The 19256-nt window shown below is 43.0% G+C and overlaps 1 protein-coding gene across 2 annotated transcripts in view; it reads left to right on the top strand.

Moving 5' to 3' along the window:
• The window catches only part of VEPH1 (ventricular zone expressed PH domain containing 1), a 471495-nt gene that overhangs the window by 222528 nt on the left and 229711 nt on the right, over positions 1-19256 (top strand). For both annotated transcript variants that reach the window (XR_011031377.1, XM_068280844.1), the window contains exon 8: positions 15053-15253. Coding sequence is in view for 1 of the 2 variants with exons in the window: in XM_068280844.1 (XP_068136945.1) it covers positions 15053-15253 (201 nt within the window). In the remaining variant the exon portion in view is untranslated. The remainder of the gene's footprint in view (positions 1-15052; positions 15254-19256) is intronic.

Here is a 19256-nt window from a genome sequence, read left to right on the forward strand (position 1 = left end):
CATGGCAGGTTCCATGTTTGTCTGTCTCCTATGAAGCCAAATGTGTCATCTTGTCCTGCCTGCTTCCTGATGATTCCACTCACAGAAAAGCTCGTACTGAATAACACTACTGTGCAGTGAATATTAATTAGCCATGTGGCTAGGAACAATAGCGGACTCCTGCAGTGTACTCTGCCCAGAGATTTATTAGTGCTGAGCGCTGGACTGAGTTACATGCTGTTGTAACTTGACCCTGTAACTTCTCACTAGCAGCCGAGAGGAGGGCCCCAGAATGCTTTGCTGTATGTTATGTGGCCTCTCGTCCTTTTAAGAGCTTGGGAATACAGAGCCTTGCTGTCAGTACACATCAAAAGTAAGAGAGATTTTTAACTTCAGTATTGCCTTTTTGGGTTGCTTCTAAACTGTTTAACACAGGAGAATGGAGGTTTAAATTAGCTTTTGCAGCCTGACAGTTACTCTTTAATGACTACAGCCTTCCTTTCCTGCATGTTAATATTAGTTTGTTCTCTCTAGTAAACTTGTAGTAATGATGTGTTGAATGCTCCTTCAAGACAACTGTGTGCAAACCCATTTTCACATTTGTTTTTGAAAATTGGCATTCAGATTTTTTCTTATTTTACTGACAGCTATTGATAGCACTCAGAAGCAGATTCATTTCCATCTATGGGATCTTAAATTAAATAAAAACAGCATAGCAGCACATGCTTGGTGCTCTTGATATAAATGCAATTGTTCTACCATAAAGATAAATGAAAAGTCTGCCAAGATGTATTACTGACTGCTATGTTGAAGCCTATACAATGCCAGAACTTCATCCAGCTTGCTGTCCAATGCTTGTGGTTGGGTGTTTAAACATATTTGAGGTTTTCTATGTTTTGTGATGAAAAGTCTGAAAAAAGATAAGGAAAGTAATCATCTGAGAAATAGAAGGTGAACATTATTCTTTTTTAAATTAAGGAGAACGTAAATGCAACCCTAGAAGACCCCATATTGTGAAAGGCATTTTTTCTAGATAATGTTAAATCATTTACAATGTCAGGAATCAGCCTATATCTGTTCCTTATATGTTTAATTAAGTAAGATAAGAGAAATCCATATGGAGAATTTCATGGGTTTTGTAAAGAGACATTTTTGAAGACTTAGCCAGAGTTTAAAGAAGGATGTTCCCTCACTCTTATTCTTCTAAGGTAGCCAATAAATGGTATCGTCCTTATTCAAAATGTATTTCTTGTGATGTATAGTGTAGAGAAGAAGAGAATCTGCACTGCTAAACTTTTATTCCAGAGTGAGGCATACATAAAGTCAATTGCAAATAGTAAAAGGCTGTGACATACCAGTGTAGCTGGAGTGGTGCAGTATGGTCGCAACCTGTTCCCAGCACCAACCCATACTGCACCACTCCAGCTTCACTGGTATGTCACAATCTTTTACTATTTGTAATTGACTTTATGTATGCCTCACACTGGAATAAAAGCTAAGTTTAGCAGTGCCGATTCTCCTCTTCTCTATACTATACAGCATTGACAGCTACCATCAGACCACGCTACTGCACCAGAGTGATTGGAGTGTGTATCCTGCCTGCTGTTTCCAACCCCCCTCTGTTGATAAGCTGCTGATATCTGTTGTGCCGACTTGCTTTTTCCTCCTTTTCCAAACAATGTATTTCTTATGATTCAATTCATGGCTCATAAGAATAATCTGAATTGATATTTGTTGGTATGCAAAGTCTACAATGTGTGGGGAAAATAGACAGCTGCATGGAATCTAGGGGATATTAGCTGTGTAGAATGTTTGCTTTTTTGCTCATTATTATTTAGTATTTATATAGTGCCGACATCTTCCACAGCACTGTACAGAGTATATTAACTTAACTGTCCCTCAGAGGGGCTTACAATCTAATCCCTACCATAGTCATATGTGTATGTATGTATAATAGTCTTAGGGCTGGTTCAAACGGACGCTTGCAGAGCGTTTACTGCCAGCGTTCAGGGCTTGGCGTTAAACGCTCCCATTCAAGTGAATGGGAGCGTTTGTACCAAGCTTTTACGCGCGTTTGCACGAACGCGGCGTTCGGGTCCTGATTTTCACTGGCGTTCAAGGAGCCCCTGGAAGCTACATGTTGCTTCCAGGGGCGGTTAACCGCGACGGGTAATGTCCCCCTAGGGGAAGAAAAAACGCGACCGCATCCGAACGCAATGCGAACGCTGCTGAAAGCCTGAACGCATTGCCGCCGCGACGCCAACGAACGCGACGCCTCCAAGCGTCCGTCTGAACCAGCCCTTAGGCCAAATTAGGGGAAGCCAATTAACTTATCTGGATGTTTGTGGGATGTGAGAGGAAACCAGAGTGCCCGGAGGATACCCACGTAGACACAGGGAGAGCATACAATTTTGGTGCAGATTGTGCTCTGGCTGGGATTGAAACCGGGGACCCAGTGCTGCAAGGCAAGAGTTCTTGGCTAGTTTTAGAAGTCTTTTATTCCTCTTTTGACCTTTTATTGGATGACAAATTTTGCATCAGTTTGTTTTCATTACAGGAATAAAGGAGTTAAAATATATCAATTGTAGGCCTTTCATCATTTATAAAATTAAAAAGGAAAGTGGTCAGTCACTCTTGCTTATTCTAAAGGTTTTAGAAATGTGCTATAAAGATGTGATTAATTATAAAAGTGTTTTTGGAATATTTGTCTACAATACTGGTGATGCCTAGTGTTTCAATGAATGGGCCTGCTGGTCAAACAATAATGGCCTCCTTCTTGCTAAAGCCATTCCCCACCAAGAGGTAAAAGGGTAATGGACAGAGCTCCAGGAAGCATTCATAGTTAACGGACCACAAAATGTATGCAAACATATACAGGTAAGACGTACATTTCTTCCAGAGTAGAATGAACCATAAATTACTTTTCTCCTATGTTGCTGTCACTTAGAATAAGTAACAACAATAACAATAACAATAATATTTATATAGCGCTTTTCTCCCTGGGGACTCAAAGCGCTGTGACCCTGCATTATGCAGTCTCAAAGGCTAGGGAAAAGAGGTGAGTTTTTAGCCTTTTTTTAAAGCTGTCCAGAGAAGGAGCCTCTCGTACTGATTGTGGAAGTGAGTTCCATAGAGTAGGGGCTGCATAGGAAAAGGCCCGAGCACCAAATGTTAAGTGTATCCTGGGAATAACCAGCTTCATCTTGTTGGCAGAGCGGAGGGTGCGTGGAGGGGCATAAAGTTCCAATAGATCTGCTATGTATTTGGGTCCCATGTGGTGTAGAGCATTGAATGTCAGCAGGCAGATCTTAAAATTGATTCTCCATTTTACTGGCAACCAGTGAAGAGTTTGCAGTACTGGGGTGATGTGTGAGCTGCGGGGGGCATTGGCTAGGAGTCTGGCTGCAGCATTCTGTACTATCTGTAAGGGGCGCAAAACCTTATCTGTAGATCCGATTAACGGGGCGTTGGAGTAGTCTAGGCGGGAGGATACAAATGCGTGAACCAGGGCAGGTAGGTCTTCAGCTGGGATAAAGTGTTTGATTTTCGCTATATTTATTAGATGGAAGAAGGAAGACTTGACAACAGCTGATACCTGCTGTCTGAGTTTTAGATTTCCATCCAGGATCACCCCAAGGTTTCGCACAGAGTCTTTATACTGTACAGTATCTCCCCCAATTGCTAGTTTGAGGTGGTGAGCGTTTTGAACTTTATCCATCATGTGTGGACCACCTACCACCAACACCTCTGTTTTGTCAGAGTTCAGCCTCAGCCAGCTGGTGTTCATCCAATTTTGTAAATCCACTAGACACGCATTTATGGATGCTGATGGGTCTTGGGTTCCAGGCTTAAAGGACAGATACAGTTGTGTGTCATCTGCATAACAATGGTATCCTAAACCATAGTTCTGGATTATTTTGCCCAGTGGGAGCATGTAGACTGCAAAGAGTAATGGTGATAGTACAGAACCCTGTGGAACTCCATAGGCAAGTGGCACTGGATTAGAGTAGTGTGTGCCCAGACATACTTGCTGTGTCCTGCCAGATAGGAAGGTCTGAAACCAGCTAAGAACAGTACCCCTTAGGCCACAGTAATTCTTCAGTCGCTGGATTAGTATTTCATGATCCACAGTATCAAATGCTGCTGACAAGTCAAGAAGAATCAGAATTGAGCAATCACCCTTGTCCCTTGCAGTAAGTAGATCATTCGGACTAATGCTGTTTCAGTGCTGTGCCTTTTCCTGAATCCTGACTGAAAAGTATCAAAGATGTTGTTATCTGTAAGCCTGGCTTCTAGCTGGTTGGCGACTGCTTTCTCGATAACTTTTGATAGGAATGGTAAGTTCGCCACAGGTCTGTAGTTGGTTACAGAATCAGGATCTAGTGATGGTTTCTTCAGGAGGGGTTTTATGATTGCTTTCTTTAGTTCTTCTGGGAAAAGTCCACTTTGCAAGGAGCACTGAGTGATTTTGTGAAGTGCTGGCCTGAACAGCGCTGGGCACTGCATTAAGGATCCAGTTGGGCCAGGATCCAGGTCGCAGGTAGTGGGGCGGAGACTTTGAATGAGAATTCCAAAATCTTCTACACTCAGAGTGTCAAAGACTTGCCATGGTGGTACGGTAGTAGGCATATGCAACGTCCAGTAGGCATATGCAAGTAGTAGAACCGACAGGTTTTGGACCAGCCCCTGTCCTCAGGGTGGATTTTCAGGTGTTTCTTTATTTTCAAAATAACCTTAATAGGGAATAAATATTAATGAGGGACTAGAGTCAACGACCCAAAATACATATGTCAACAAAAACAGAGAAAAGTCCCTCTATATGATATTCCAATGATCAAATATCCACAACTACAGCAGTATCTCAAAAAAAGATTTTTTATTAACAACACATGATTAAAAACAATCAAAAACACTATGATCCCCCAGGCCCCTAGTAATCCACATGATAAATATATAATGCTGATAATAACAATAACACTAGCTAGGCATATGTCTCCCAGCAGCTGTAGCTAAATAATGACGTTCTAATAGTGGGACACTGGATCAAAAATGCTGCTGATCATGAACCTGTACAATTCATGTTAACAATAGAAAGACAATAGGTGGACAATAGATATGTGCTAGTCCAAGCAAACTGTGCAAATATGCAAAAAAAGTGCTAGTACATAAATTCATCAATCTGAAACCCTGTAAACAATGTTAAAATGAAAGATAAAGTGCTGTGCAAAGAGTGCTGTCTAAAAAGGGATTAAAGTGTAAGTGCATGAGAATAAGAGAGCCCCCCCCTGGGGGACAGCGGCACACCAATATTTAGAAATGAGCTATAGTGCAAAAAGCAGAAAGAACCACAACCTTGAGAAGCATATTGAACAAGTATTGCCACCCATACAGTGTATAGACCAGAGTATTAAAGGCGCAAGGTATAAGATAAAAAATTAGTCCATCAAAAGAATATCGTCAAGTGCAGAGCTTACCAGCAAAATGTGAGTGTATAGGGCCGTGGGGTTCAGTGATCCTACCGGTTCCGCCTAAGCTGCCTCAGGGATCAGAGGCATCGCTGCAGGAAGCCACTTCCGTTGGAGCAGAACCCGGCTTCCTGCTGTTGCCTAGCAACACAATGCCACAGCCGTGCCTGTCATCTCTCTGATGACAGCGCGGCTGTTTGAGTCACAGCACAGGGCAGACAGGAGCTCTGATTTGGAGGATGCTGGCAACACTAGGGGACTCCAGCGATTGTAGGCAAAATAGCGCTGATGAATGCAGCAGGCGGGCGGCCAGGGGGATCACACAGGACTGAGGTAAGTGGGGATAGTGCAGAGGAATGCGCCCTCACGGAGCTGCGCTCAGAGGCCCCAGCCTTCCCAGCCTCTGCCTTGGCCCGGCTCTGACCTTACTGACTAGGAAAGATCATTTTGTGTCCAGGTTACTCTGGCTTCATGGGGACCAAAACCTTGTAAACTCCCTCCCTCAAATATTTGTAAGAAGTTTTGAATCCGGATGATACCATTTATCTGTATTTGATATGAAGGGGCCAAACTGTTAAATTAGATTCCATGATAATTACATAAAAATTCAGGTGTGCCTTCGGGCCACTTCCTATACCTCTAGCCGGGAAAGAGCCTTATATACAGTTGGAATCTTTACCTACACTTAAGAGATATTCTTTAAAACTCACATTATAACTCCTCCACAGATTTTATGTTAACAAACAATAAATATAGCATCTCATTTAAAACCTCTAAATTGTGCGGAACCTAGGTACATTTTTTCCAACATTGTTCACAGACTGTTTATTTGACTTTTGTTGGCTAGACCACAATCCCAGTGGCTGACAAGTTTGCATAAAGTCTGTTATTTAGTAGCATTGCCAGTACACTGTTTAACTTGAGCTAAACATTTTAGTTAGGTTTGCACAAGTTGCTTACAATTGGTTGCTAGAATTCTGGACAATTCCTCCACACAAAACAGGTTAGGACAGGTTCATAGGCCTCCTTGCTTGCCCATGGCTTTTCAATTTTGTCCTGAAATTTTCAATTGCATTAGGGTCAGGGCTATGAAATGGACACTCCAAAATGTTAACTTTGTTGTTCTTAAATCATTTTGTCAATAGATTGGATGTATGTGTGGGGTCATTGTCCATTTGATAGAGCCATTTGTGACAGAGCCTTAACTTCCTTAGTAAGCTCTTGAGATGATGCTGTGGTGTATCTGCATAATTCTCTTTCCCCATGATGTCATCTATTTTGTGAAGTCTATTGTAAAATCTGCTTTGCTGAGCTGCCAAACAAACAGAAGTTATGATCTTTTGAACTCTTGGGGTAATAGTAAAACTTTATCAGCAGGGTTTTCTCAATCAGATAAAACTGTGTTCTATTTACTTTTCAGGAAAACTGAAAAGCTAATTTGCATATTTAAAGGGAAGGTTCAAGCAAAATAAAAAAATGAGTTTCACTTACATGGGGCTTCTACCAGCCCCAGGCAGCCATCCTGTGCCCTCGTAGTCACTCACTGCTGCTCCAGTCCCTCGCTGGCAGCTTGCCAACCTCGGAGGTCGGCAGGCCACATTGCGTACATTTTTACGCATTCCTGCTAGTGCAGGAACATTAACACATACATTTTTACGCGTTACTGGTTCAATGCATACATTTTTACGCATTGAACCAGTAATGCGTAAAAATGTATGTGTTAATGTTCCTGCACTAGCGGCAATGCGTAAAAATGTACGCAATGCGGCCCGCCGACCTCCGAGGTCGGCAAGCTGCCAGCGGGGGACTGGAGCAGCAGTGAGTGACTACGAGCGCATGGGATGGCTGCATGGGGCTGGTAGAAGCCCCAGGTAAGTGAAACTCATTTTTTTATTTTGCTTGGACATTCCCTTTAACAACTGTAGATTTTGTAATATTTGCTGATGCTTTCTTAGTAGGACTAGTACTATATGTGCCTGCGTTTATCTCATCTCGACATGTCACTTTAAGTATGCTATAATGACATTGATCTATATTAGCCAAAAAAATCTTTGTCCAGATGTATATAATTAGTGCTTTTAAACTTAAATCCAGTATGTAGGGTGGGAGTCTGAATATATTACTGTATTAGACTACTCCCTAAATATTTTAAAGTCAGCCAATAAATAGTATACATAATTCAATACTTTCTGCTTTAAAGGGAACTAGAGATGAACGTTTCACACAAAATAAACATATCAGTCGATAGCTTGTAAAGAATACATGCTCTACCTGATAATTTCGCCACTCTGGTGTGCCTTTTTTTATTGTTTTTTTATCAATTATTGCTCCAGGAGAAATCCAATATGGCCTCCAGCTCATATCCCTTCTGCTTCCGGGTTATGAGTTGTTCTGGATGTGCTGTCTAGGCTATATGAGAAAGGCTGCTGCAGCCTTTCATCTATGTGCTTTCATTTTGGTATGATGTGCAGCTGCCTGTAGGAAGTGTCTCTCATAAGAATGAAACTGCAGTCATCATTATCTATGCAGAGTGCACACAGATCATATTGCAGCCACACTTGTCTGTTTCAGAGCTTCTCTCTCAGCAGAAGCAGCCCCTCCCATGTCATCAGAGCTCTCAGTATGCAAAGCAGCAAAGCTGAGCCAGGAGGGGGCAGGCTTTGGCTTGAAAAGACTCCACAGAAGAGTGACTCAGCTATAATGTTTCCAGGTCAAACCTAGACTGAAGGCTCAGTCGGGGATTCTTATCACAGCTGATAACAGAATAATTAAGCAGATAAGAATGAAACTAAAAGCAGGGTAGGTGTTTACTGTCATGTTCCCAATGATAAATGTAGCAATACATGAGGGTGCTTCGTCGCTGGTTCTCTTTCAGGCTCATGTTTAGAGTTTTTTCAATCCATATTTTGTGACATATATCATAATGTGTAACGCATAATATTTATATTGCCTGCCTGGCTTCCAGTGCTGACTTTCTTTGCTAATGTCAGAAACTGCCTGTCAATGAGTCAATGAGCTATCCAAACTCCCTCTCCATAATCCATCATCACGCACAAGAGTTAGTCAGGAAGTAGCTGAAGGAGTTACCAGCCAGTCCTTTTTCCTTTAAATTGATACGAGCAACATGTCTATAAAAATATTTGAAATGATAGTGGCGTTGTGTGTGTGTGTGTGTATGCATGTGCGTGTGTGGGGGGGGGGGCTTGTTAATTAACTTGCCTACTCCATAGCTCTGTAGCCCCTGTTTCCACTAAGGCCATCTTGCAGCTGCCACAGCCCCACTTCAAAGTTGCCGCTGGCAAGCACATTCCCAGTCTCTGGTGTATGCCTGGAGATGTGTTGTTCCTGGCATCCTGGGAAATGAGCATGTGTGGTGCACTAGTGCATGCCAGGAGATATAGAGACACTAAAGACCCTCCCAGCATGCACTAAGGGGCCGGGCATGCTCATCTCCCAGCATGCAGCAGGAACAGGGACACCACATCTCCCATCATACACAAGGGACTGAAAACGCAGTCTGCTAATAGAAACTTTGAAGTCCGGCCAGTGCGGCCATGACAGCCAGCAGGGTCATCTCCATGGCGCTGTGCATGCAGTTACCATTCTGCAGGCAGATCTATATTTTGTACACTGTGGGTTATGTAAGTGACTTTTCCTTTTCTCTGGAAAAGCTGCATCAAATATCAAATTGTGCAAGTAATGGCATAGTCCCCTTCTCACCTTGAAAGTGAACCCGAGGTGAAAATAAACTGATGAGATAAGCAATTATATTTATCCACCTACTCCTAAAAATTACTTTTTTAAGTGTCCCATGGTTTTCTATTATATTTAAACATTCACAAAGTAGATTGAATGTTTTACTGTCTCTAATCAGTAGCAGTCTATTAAGTGTCCCAGAGTGAAAAAAAACATGAACTATTGACCTTTTCCTCCCTCTCCCCGTCCTCAGAAGTTGTATTCTTCCAAGAAAACTTTTATGGCTGTGATTAGCTTACCAGTGATGTTTTACTCCGACAAGGTACCAACAAGACAGAAGCTGTCACTTCCATGTCTAGAAATGAACTCTTTCAGGCAGCAAAATAAAGCAAGTAAAACTGCCTGGTTAGTAATATGAAAAAGACACCGAGAGCCCAATATGGTGTAGTATGCTCAGGACAATAGTGGATAATGTAATGTGAGAAGGTTATACTCACAAACAAGGGTTACCGCTGAGGCAACCACTGTGAATGCAGGTGAGGAGATTAGACCTGTCCTCACTCAGGGTTAAGAAGTCGCTCTCTGTAGATAGAAGAAAGGTAGGGGTGGGTCCCCCTTCCACCAAGGGTGGACACTATAATGACTTTGATGAACAGAGGCGCCAGCAGAATAAAAACAACAATTAAAAGTTTTAAAATATGCTGGGGAGGCAGTGGTGGACTTACCTCCGAAAGCAGACTAGACTACTTGTCTGACATAAATAAACACTTTATTAGTACCCCAATAGATGCAATGCGTTTCACAGGACCAAGCCCGCTTCATCAGGCAATAAAACAGGGGACAAAACAGTAGCTCTCAGGTAGCACATATAGCGCCTCTGTCAAGTAGTAATATGTTTTGTACTGTACAAATACATGTTTATCTCATCATGTCACATTTTGCCTCGGGTACACTTAACCTCTTAAGGACCACAGTGTTAAACCTCCCTAGTGACCAGGCTATTTTTTACAATTAAGGCCACTGCAGCTTTAAGGCCTCCCTGCAAGGCCGCACAACTCAGCACACAAGTGATCCTCCCCCCTTTACTACCCACCAACAGAGCTTTCTGTTGGTGGGCTATGATCGCTCCCAGGATGTTTATTTTTTTTTTATAAATATTCATTGTATTATTTTTTAAATAAATGGCACTATTTTTTTCTAATTTTTGTTATAGGCCTGTCCTCCCTCCCCCCGCCAGCCAATCACCATGATCGGCTGTCGTAGGCATCAGTCTATGACAGCCGATCACTCCTGTGTCTCCCAGGGGGACAGCCGTGTCACACGGTTATCCCCAGTACAGCGCTGTTGAAGATTGCAGTGCTGTACTATGTAAATAGATGGAAGTTTTGCCGTCTAACATTCTCCTAACGGCGATTGCCACTGGGAGACCGATGATGGAGCGGAGCTCCGTCATTCAAGCGGGGATGTGCGCACATTGGCTCACGTGATCCCCTGCAATCTCCGCCCCTAGCACTTCACGTCAATTGGCATGGAGTGGTCCTGGCGCTGCTGCTGCTGCTGCGTTCACACCAATAGGAGTGAATCGGTAAGCAAGCAGTTAAATAACAAAAAAAATGCGGGAGGGTGAACTAGACCTTTACTGATGTCTAACACATAACAATACTCTACAGGAAATATTTGATGTGATATAGTATGATTCAATCTTCTACTTTATTTTTTTTTCTCCTTTACCATGATTTTTTACTTTTTCAAAATCTAAAGCTTGTAAACAATTTTTGTAATAATTAGGACCATACACCACATGTACCATGAAATGCAGAGCTGTCAAATATAATAACCGTAGCAGTAATGCCATATTCAAAGGATCCCCCTAGGAGACAGTGTGATCAACTAAAACTAACTTTACCGCTTGCTGCTCCAAGATGCCTCATCAAGGCCGCAGGGGTGGAATGCAGTGTAAAATCATCTTCACATGATATGATGACAAGAAGCAGTATCACAATATAATGTATGCTATAACATTTACTTTTATGTGGAAAACACAAGAATATTTAAATAATATTGCGAGAATATAAAATTCACCCTGTATATACTGAAAGGGAAAAACATATTCTTTTCATCTGTCCAAGAATGTAATAATCCAAAATCTGAGTAAAACACCTAGGCCATGGCGGGGAGTTGGGTTGGGGGGGGTGGTTTAACTTACCCTTGACGATGACTATAGCCAATGCGCTTCACCTAGTGTTCCATTGCGTTTGTCTCTCTTAAGCTTCCTCCTTCAAACTGGGAAGGAGGCAATATTGGAGTAATGTGAATCACATCGGCTATAGGTGGCAACAAGGGTAAGTTAAACCCCTAGTGCTCCCCAGCCCCACAGTGGCCCGCATGTTTTCTTGGCATTTGGAATCCAAAAGGCAAGGCTCTGTGGAACTCATGCCTACCAGAAAATCAAACAAATAGATTCTTCAATAATCAGTCAGAAAGGTACTATACAAAGACTCTTCGATTTCAATACAGTTTAAGGCGGCCACACACCTCTTAGATGTTTTTGCAAAGTATTATCCTGTTTTATTTGAAATTAAATAAATACAGCAAACAATACCTGAATGCAGTGATATAGCAATAGGGGGTGGTGAAGTTGCAACCGGACTGGGGCCCCTGGACCAAAGAGGCCCTCTAGGTGGCCTACTTCATCTATCTTATTAGCTTTTAATTGTTATGCTGGCAATGAACACATGTACTGTATATATGCTTTGAATAGTGGTAATCCTTAACAAATGGTTTTCTTACTCTGATTACACCTCTCAAACACTGTAGCTGTCCTTTGTAGGTTTTTGGGCTCCACATCAATAGAGTGCTTGGGCCCCCATGTAAAACTCGCACTGAGGCCCCAAGCTCCTTAGCTATGCTACTGCCTAAATTCACATACAAGGGCTGTTTGACAAGTTATGAGCTTCAACCATAAATACCAAATCTAAGAACTGTATTTTCTATACATTTTGTGAATATAATCTCAATGAAGCAGAATACACCCTTTAGATTTTTCTTTTAAGACCTTCATACCTTTTTATATGACTCAACATCTTGGTCCTCAAGGAATTCCTCAACTTTGATGATCAGAGTCAAATTAATTCTCTTTTAGGTATTTCTTTGAAATTCCAAATAAGTAATTGTCTGATGGGGCCATATCTGGCAAAAAAGGTGGGTGTTCTAACAATTCAAAGCATTCTTGAATTGTTGCCATTGCAACAGCTGACTTGTGTACTCGTGCATTGTCCTGATGAAACAAAATGCCTTTTGTTAGCTTTCCCCATCTTTTTACCTTTAATTTCCCCTTTAACTTTCTCATTCATGTGGAATAATAAGTCCTTGTGATTGTTTGACAATTTTCAAGACAGTCAATCATCACTACAACATGAATATCGCAGAAGACAGAGACCATGACCTTTATTGAGGACTTTGTGATCCTTGACTTCTTTGGGGTAGGTGAACCCTTGTGGTTTTATTGTAAAAACTACTCTTTTGTCTCTGGATCCAAGTCTCATCCATTGTTATAAATTTTTCTAATTTTTGTTGAAATGCTTGAGAAAGACTTTGAAACATCTCACCCATTTTTCCTTTTGGTCAGGATTCAGAATTATCGGAATCCATTTTGAAGAAAGTCTCCTCATTCTAAGTTCTTCAGTAAGAGTGGGGTAAACTCTTTTATTTGAAATCCCCCACTCTTAACATTACTTCTGGCGGCCAGTCTTCTGTCTTGGAGGACAATATGATGAATTCTGTCAATCATTTCCTGGGTTGTGACAACTGTGGTTGCTCCAGATCTTTCTTCACCACAAAGGCTTTTTTCTACCATGTGTGACATTGACAACATCTTTTGACAGTGGAAGGAGATAGAGAATCATCCTTTACCAGTACCACTTATTGCATTGCATCTTTTGACATAGACGCAGTGTTTAGGTCCTTTAAGTGAAGGAATTTGATGACCGTTCTGTGCTCAATTTTTTCCCTCAGAAAATAATCACCAACATACCATTTTTAAATTTAGTTAAAAAAATATATATAATAGATATACCTGTATATACACCTATATTTTGGGGACAAATTTAAGGCTTTAGATTTGATACATTTACAGAGTTTTTACTAATATTTACATTACGTATTTGTTTGGCTCTCTACTTGTCAAACAGCCCTTGTATTCCAAAAGTGAAGAGGGAAGTTTAAAATAAATGATAATGAGAAGTGGCAGTAGGCTGCAGAGGGAAGTTCTGCTTTGGTCAAATATCATGTGGTTTGCATGATATGGGTTTGGGTGCAATTCATTGAAATGGTCCAGATCAGTTCAGTACTCAACTACTGTATTCTGATTTGAAACAACCCGCATACTTAAGCTCCAATATTCACTATTTTTTACATAGGAAGAACGTGCCAAAGGGAGCACACTTCAGAAGATTGTTCCAGGTGCTTCTGCATGTGACCCTTGCACTACTAAATGACCAAGAACTTGAACGATGCGAAGTTGGTTCTACATACAGTATGTCTCAACTAATCAAACTATGGGGCGTGCAAGGAGAAGAAACTGTGCACCCAGCACATCTTTTCTCTTGGTCATGTGATAAAGTATTTATCAGTGTTCCCCTGTCACCTCTGCAATCCTCTAACAGCATACATCTGCATACCTAGTTGTAGGTTTTTTTTATTGCTACATTCGATAAATCTATAACACCTTAGGCCCCGTTCACACTTGCGGTTGTCTGCCAAACGGACCGGATGACCTGACCGGATCCGGACCGGATCCGGATCGGAACCGTACGGTTCTGATCCGGATCCGATCCGGATCCGGTCAGGTTGCATCAGGTGTTCATCAGGATGCGATCCGGATCCGTTTGGCAAAAGTTACGTAAAAAACAAAAAAAATGTTGGGGTCTGGGAGGTCAGCAGAAGGGGGACCTGTGGAATCAGGCCCTCCGCTGTTTAGCACTCACCTCCACCTCCAACATGCTGCAAACATCTCCAGCTCGTGCTGCTCCACTCCAAAATGCTTGCCCATGTGTCCCCGATCCAATATCGCCGCAACAATCCTCATAGGAAGTGGGGTAGAACATCCGGATTTTTAGCCAGTGTGTTGTGCGCTATCCGGTTCTCATTGATTTGTATTGGCCGGATAGTGCAGTCCGGCTCCGCCCCGGATACGGCTGCCGGAGGAGCCGGACCAAAAAATAGCGCATGTTGGAACGGACGCCGGAGTCCGGATCCGGTCCGGCTCCGGTCCGGACGAAACGGACGCATGTGAACGGTGGCATAGACTTACATTGCTATGCCGTGCGTCCGTTTCGTCCGTTCCGCATGCGGTGCGGCTCCGGCACGGCGATTCCGGATAGCCACCGCTAATGTGAACCGGGCCTTAGTGAATTCAAAATTAGATTTTGCTCATGAGGTAAATTATCAAACGTTTGATAAAATGTTTGATAAAGCTTAGTGAATTGTGGCCACTGTCCCACCCAATAAAATTCAAACATGCTTCTCTGGCCAGATAAAGCTTTAAAAGTTGGACCTGATGGGAGGCTAGCAAAAGCAGAGTCACTGCCACTACACTAATTACACATCACGAAACCGAGGTGACACCCAGAAATATATAAATGAAACACAGATGTTATATTTCCCTTTTGAGTGTATTGTTACAGGCAGGTTTTTACGGATGAATTCATATTGTCTACAATACAAAATTAAACATGCAATTCATGTTGGTCATATTGGTATTGGTGAGGAGTTTCTCTACAATGTATAAGCCTAATAACTGACTGGTGCAGTGCTCTACCTTTTAGGCAATACACAGCTTAATAATGATTTAAGCAGTTTATTATTTTATGCAGTGTTCTGACTGTAGTTCTTTTTTATTGCACTTTTCCCAGGAAAATAAACAGTATTCAAGCAAAGCCCATATTTTATGCCCAAAGCACACAACAAAATACCATTCATAGCAGGGTTGAAGAGCAGAAGATGGAAACTGATGATAATGACATTGGACAAAGTGACATTGCTTCTGACTATGTTTGCCTACAAAATGAATCCCGAGCACCTAATGAAGACTGCAACGGCATGTCATTTAACACGTATGTACGCACTCTGACTTATTTACACGTTCCACTGAATACAGGTCTTGTCAATTCTGGAATGGTTTTTCCTTTATATCGTCATGCTATAAGTTGACATCATTATTCAATTAGTGCTGGCTTAACTGATCCGTTACCATAAGACCCTCGCAACCCTTGAGTCCTTTGCCACAGCTGTAAAGAAAAGCTGTTGATACTGAAAAGCAAAATCTCTTTCTCAGTCACCCCTAAAGTTATTATTATTATTATAAGTTTATTCCATGAGCTTGCACAGTGATATGCTGTGTCTTTACAATGATTCTTATTTGTGGCAGGGTTTTCCAAATCTGTCCTCAAATCCCACTAGTTGCGACAGAAGAATTTGCAATTCCTGATTAGACACCCAATATTAAACGCCTATATGTATTTCTAAAGACATCTCTATTAATAGAATTCCTGTAGAAGATCTAGTGCATAAATACTATAAAAACATTGATTTACTGTAGATTTTTTCATTACTACTACTGCCTACACTGCCTACTATTGGAATGCACTCCCTCTTAAAGAGGAACTGGATAAAGCTTAACTAAAAACTCAATATAATGTAATTAATAAAAGTTACTATTTTTTCACTATTAATTTATAAATAAGTAAGTCAGTGTTTAGTCAGCTAAAATCTTTCTACTCCCTAACATACTGTAACGATCGGTGTAACACAGAGAGGGTCTGATTACCGGTGAACTGCAGTATCACCGAGAATACAGAATATACCCGAGTATTGGTGATCTGCAGTATCACCGATAATCAGATATATCTACTAACCTCTGGACACCTGAGATAACAAGTGAGTGTTAGATGCAACAGTATACTTTGAGTACTACTCCAGAAGTATGTTCCTTCCTCTGGCCTAGACTCTCCAGGGGGGATGAACTAGGCTGAGGGGAGGAAGGACAGAGCGAGAGTGACAGCCGAGAGGCATGGTGTCACTAACAGGTCTGGGAACTGCCTCTAACAGTAAGGCCAGTTCTCGAGGTCGGCAAGCCAGGTCGTCAACACACAGACAGATAAGGTACAGATTCAGGAGGCGGATACGGAATCCAATAAACAGACAGGGTTTGGCAACGGAGTATCAGAATAGCACAGTACAGAATCAGGAGGCAAATACAGAGTCCAGGAACGAGCAGAGATTGGCAACAGGGTAACAGAAATAGCAAGGTACAGAATCAGAGTTCAGAGGGATGGTCAGACAGGCAGAAGGTCATAACAAATAATACAGTTTAATATTCCTAATGCTAAGGTGTGAGTTCCTTGATCGTCAACACCTTTGGAAACTATGCTAGAACACAGATACAGACAAGGTCTGAGTGCTACCACGTAGTGATCGCAATGGCAGACAACCAGAGAATGACCAGCACCCAGTATATATAGCAAAGCGCTCTCCAGCGCCTCCCCTAAGTGCTGGACCAATGGCCGGTGGTGAAAATGTCAGCTGACCAGCCTGGTCAGCTGACCCTTTTCTGGCTGTCATATAAGCTCTGCCTCTCAGCGCGCGCGCGTCCTTCTGAACCTGTGTGGACTAGCAGTCCCAGCCACACCAGACATGTCTTGTAATGTGACCACTGATTCAGGCGCAGGAACCGCCGCCTCGCTCTCTAAGCGAGCGGCGGTTTCCCCGCGTCCAGTCGCAATGTCAGCTGCTTTGCTATGCGTGCTATCCGCCGCATCCAACGCGGACTCCACCGCTCTGCCCATGCGGCATGCGGTGGTTTCTTCGCGTTGTGCCGCCATGTTAGACGCGGAAACAGCCGCCTCACTCTGAGCCCTTGCGGCGGCTTTTCCGCGTTTCCTCACAGTACCCCCCCCCCTGAGGAGTGGACTCCGGACAGCTCCTACCAGGCTTCTCAGGATGCAACGCGTGGAACTCCCTTCTTAATTTGTCAGCATGCATGCGACATTCAGGTACCCATGATCTCTCCTCAACACCATACCCTTTCCAATGAACCAGATATTGTACTGAGTTCTGAACTATGCGAGAGTCTAAAATCTTCTCTACTTCGTACTCAGGTTGGTCATCTATCATCACAGAAGGAGGAGGAGTGGGACCCACATGAACTGCTGGCTTAAGCAGGGATACGTGAAAGGATCTTACGCCGCGCATACTGGCAGGGAGATCAATGGCATAAGTGACATCGTTGATCTTTCTGGTTACTGGGAATGGACCCACATACCTGGGCCCCAACTTAGCCGAGGGCTGTTTCAAGGTGAAGTGACGTGTGGACACCCAGACTAAATTTCCTGGCAAAAACCTCCACTCTAAGGAACGTCTCTTGTCAGCTTGACCTTTTTGACTTTGAAACGCCTTCTCCAAATTATTTTTCACAATCCACCATATATCTTTAAATGACCTTTGCCAGGCCTCCAGAGCTGGAAACGGAGTGGAGGCAACTGGCAATGGGGAGAATTTAGGCAACTTTCCGGTCACTACCTGGAATGGACAAAATCCTGAAGAGGAACTTTTCAAATTATTGTGCGCAAATTCTGCGAAGGGCAAAAACTTGACCCAATCATTTTGCGCTTCTGCAACGTAACACCTCAAAAACTGTTCCAATGATTGGTTGACTCTTTCCGTCTGACCATTGGTCTGTGGATGGTAGCCCAATGAAAATGACAGTTCCATGCCCATTTGGTGACAGAATGCCCTCCAAAATCTGGAAACAAATTGGACTCCCCTATCTGACACGATGTTTTCCGGAATGCCATGCAAACGGAAAACGTGGATGATGAAAAAATCGGCTACCACCCAAATGACCGACATGCCCTCAGACCTGGGGAGCTCACCCACAAAATCCATGGATAAGTGGGTCCATGGCTCACTCGGGGTGGGCAAGGGCTGCAATCTTCCCACAGGTGCCAGTCGGGAGGGCTTACACCTCGCACACACCGCACACTCTCTAACAAACTCTTTGCAATCGGCTGCCAGAGACGGCCACCAAGCGCATCTGGCTACAAGGTCCTGTGTTCTGGAGGCCCCAGGGTGTCCCGCATTCCTGTGTGAATGGAACATCTGCAAAATCTGAAGGCGAAATGGCAGTGGAATAAACATAACCCCTTTGGGCTTCCCCTCCGGGATGTCCTGCTGAAAAGGACCTAAAGTCTCTGTCCAATCTTCCCAAGTCTCAGTTGTAGCTAATACCAGTCTCTGTGGGACAATGGTCTCTGGGAGGGAGGGCTGTGCTGTCTCTGGCTCAAAGCATCTAGACAGGGCATCTGCCTTAATGTTTTCGCTCCCTGGGGTGTACGTGTAACGCTTGGTGGTGTATTCTCCACAGTCAGCATGCAACGCATGAGCTGGCGTGGAGGAGGTACACACACTAGCACCAGGAAACAGGCTATCCCTAGTATAGTGGAGGGGAGGACTGACTGCAATAGGAGATTGTGGCGCACAGAGCCGGTGCAGATCTGACAGCCACAAACAATGCTTTCGTTATAACGTCTCAGCGCAAAGTAGCGCTGAGCGCACAAACCAGAACTGAGGAGATCAGGACAGGTAGACAGAATGAACGCTTGCTAGCTAGCGGCTACTTAGCGACAGCAAGCGTCCAAAACCAGACAGACTGGAATGAGGCAGCCAATGCGATGCGGCGATGGCGTGCCTCACAAAGACAGGACAGGACAGTCAGAAAACAGCAGGATTAAGATAGATGAACGTAACACAGATAAATATACAATAAGTATGTTTTCCTAGCGTATTACAATTACAGCTATCAATGAAACTATTTGTAACGTCTGACTAACATATGTATATATCGGCAATGAACCGATATATGACATAAGCAGGAACGCTGACTAGGAATGGAGTAACACAGGGAACAGGACTCAGAAGGATTCGCTATCTCTTCGCAGAGATGAACGCAATCCACAAACGGTAACAGAACAGGATTCAGAAGGATTCGTTATCTCTTCGCAGAGATGAACGCAATCCACAAACAGTAACAGAACAGGATTCAGAAGGATTCGTTATCTC

Source organism: Hyperolius riggenbachi, chromosome 4, assembly GCF_040937935.1.
Source record: "Hyperolius riggenbachi isolate aHypRig1 chromosome 4, aHypRig1.pri, whole genome shotgun sequence".
Taxonomy (NCBI): Eukaryota; Metazoa; Chordata; class Amphibia; order Anura; family Hyperoliidae; genus Hyperolius; species Hyperolius riggenbachi.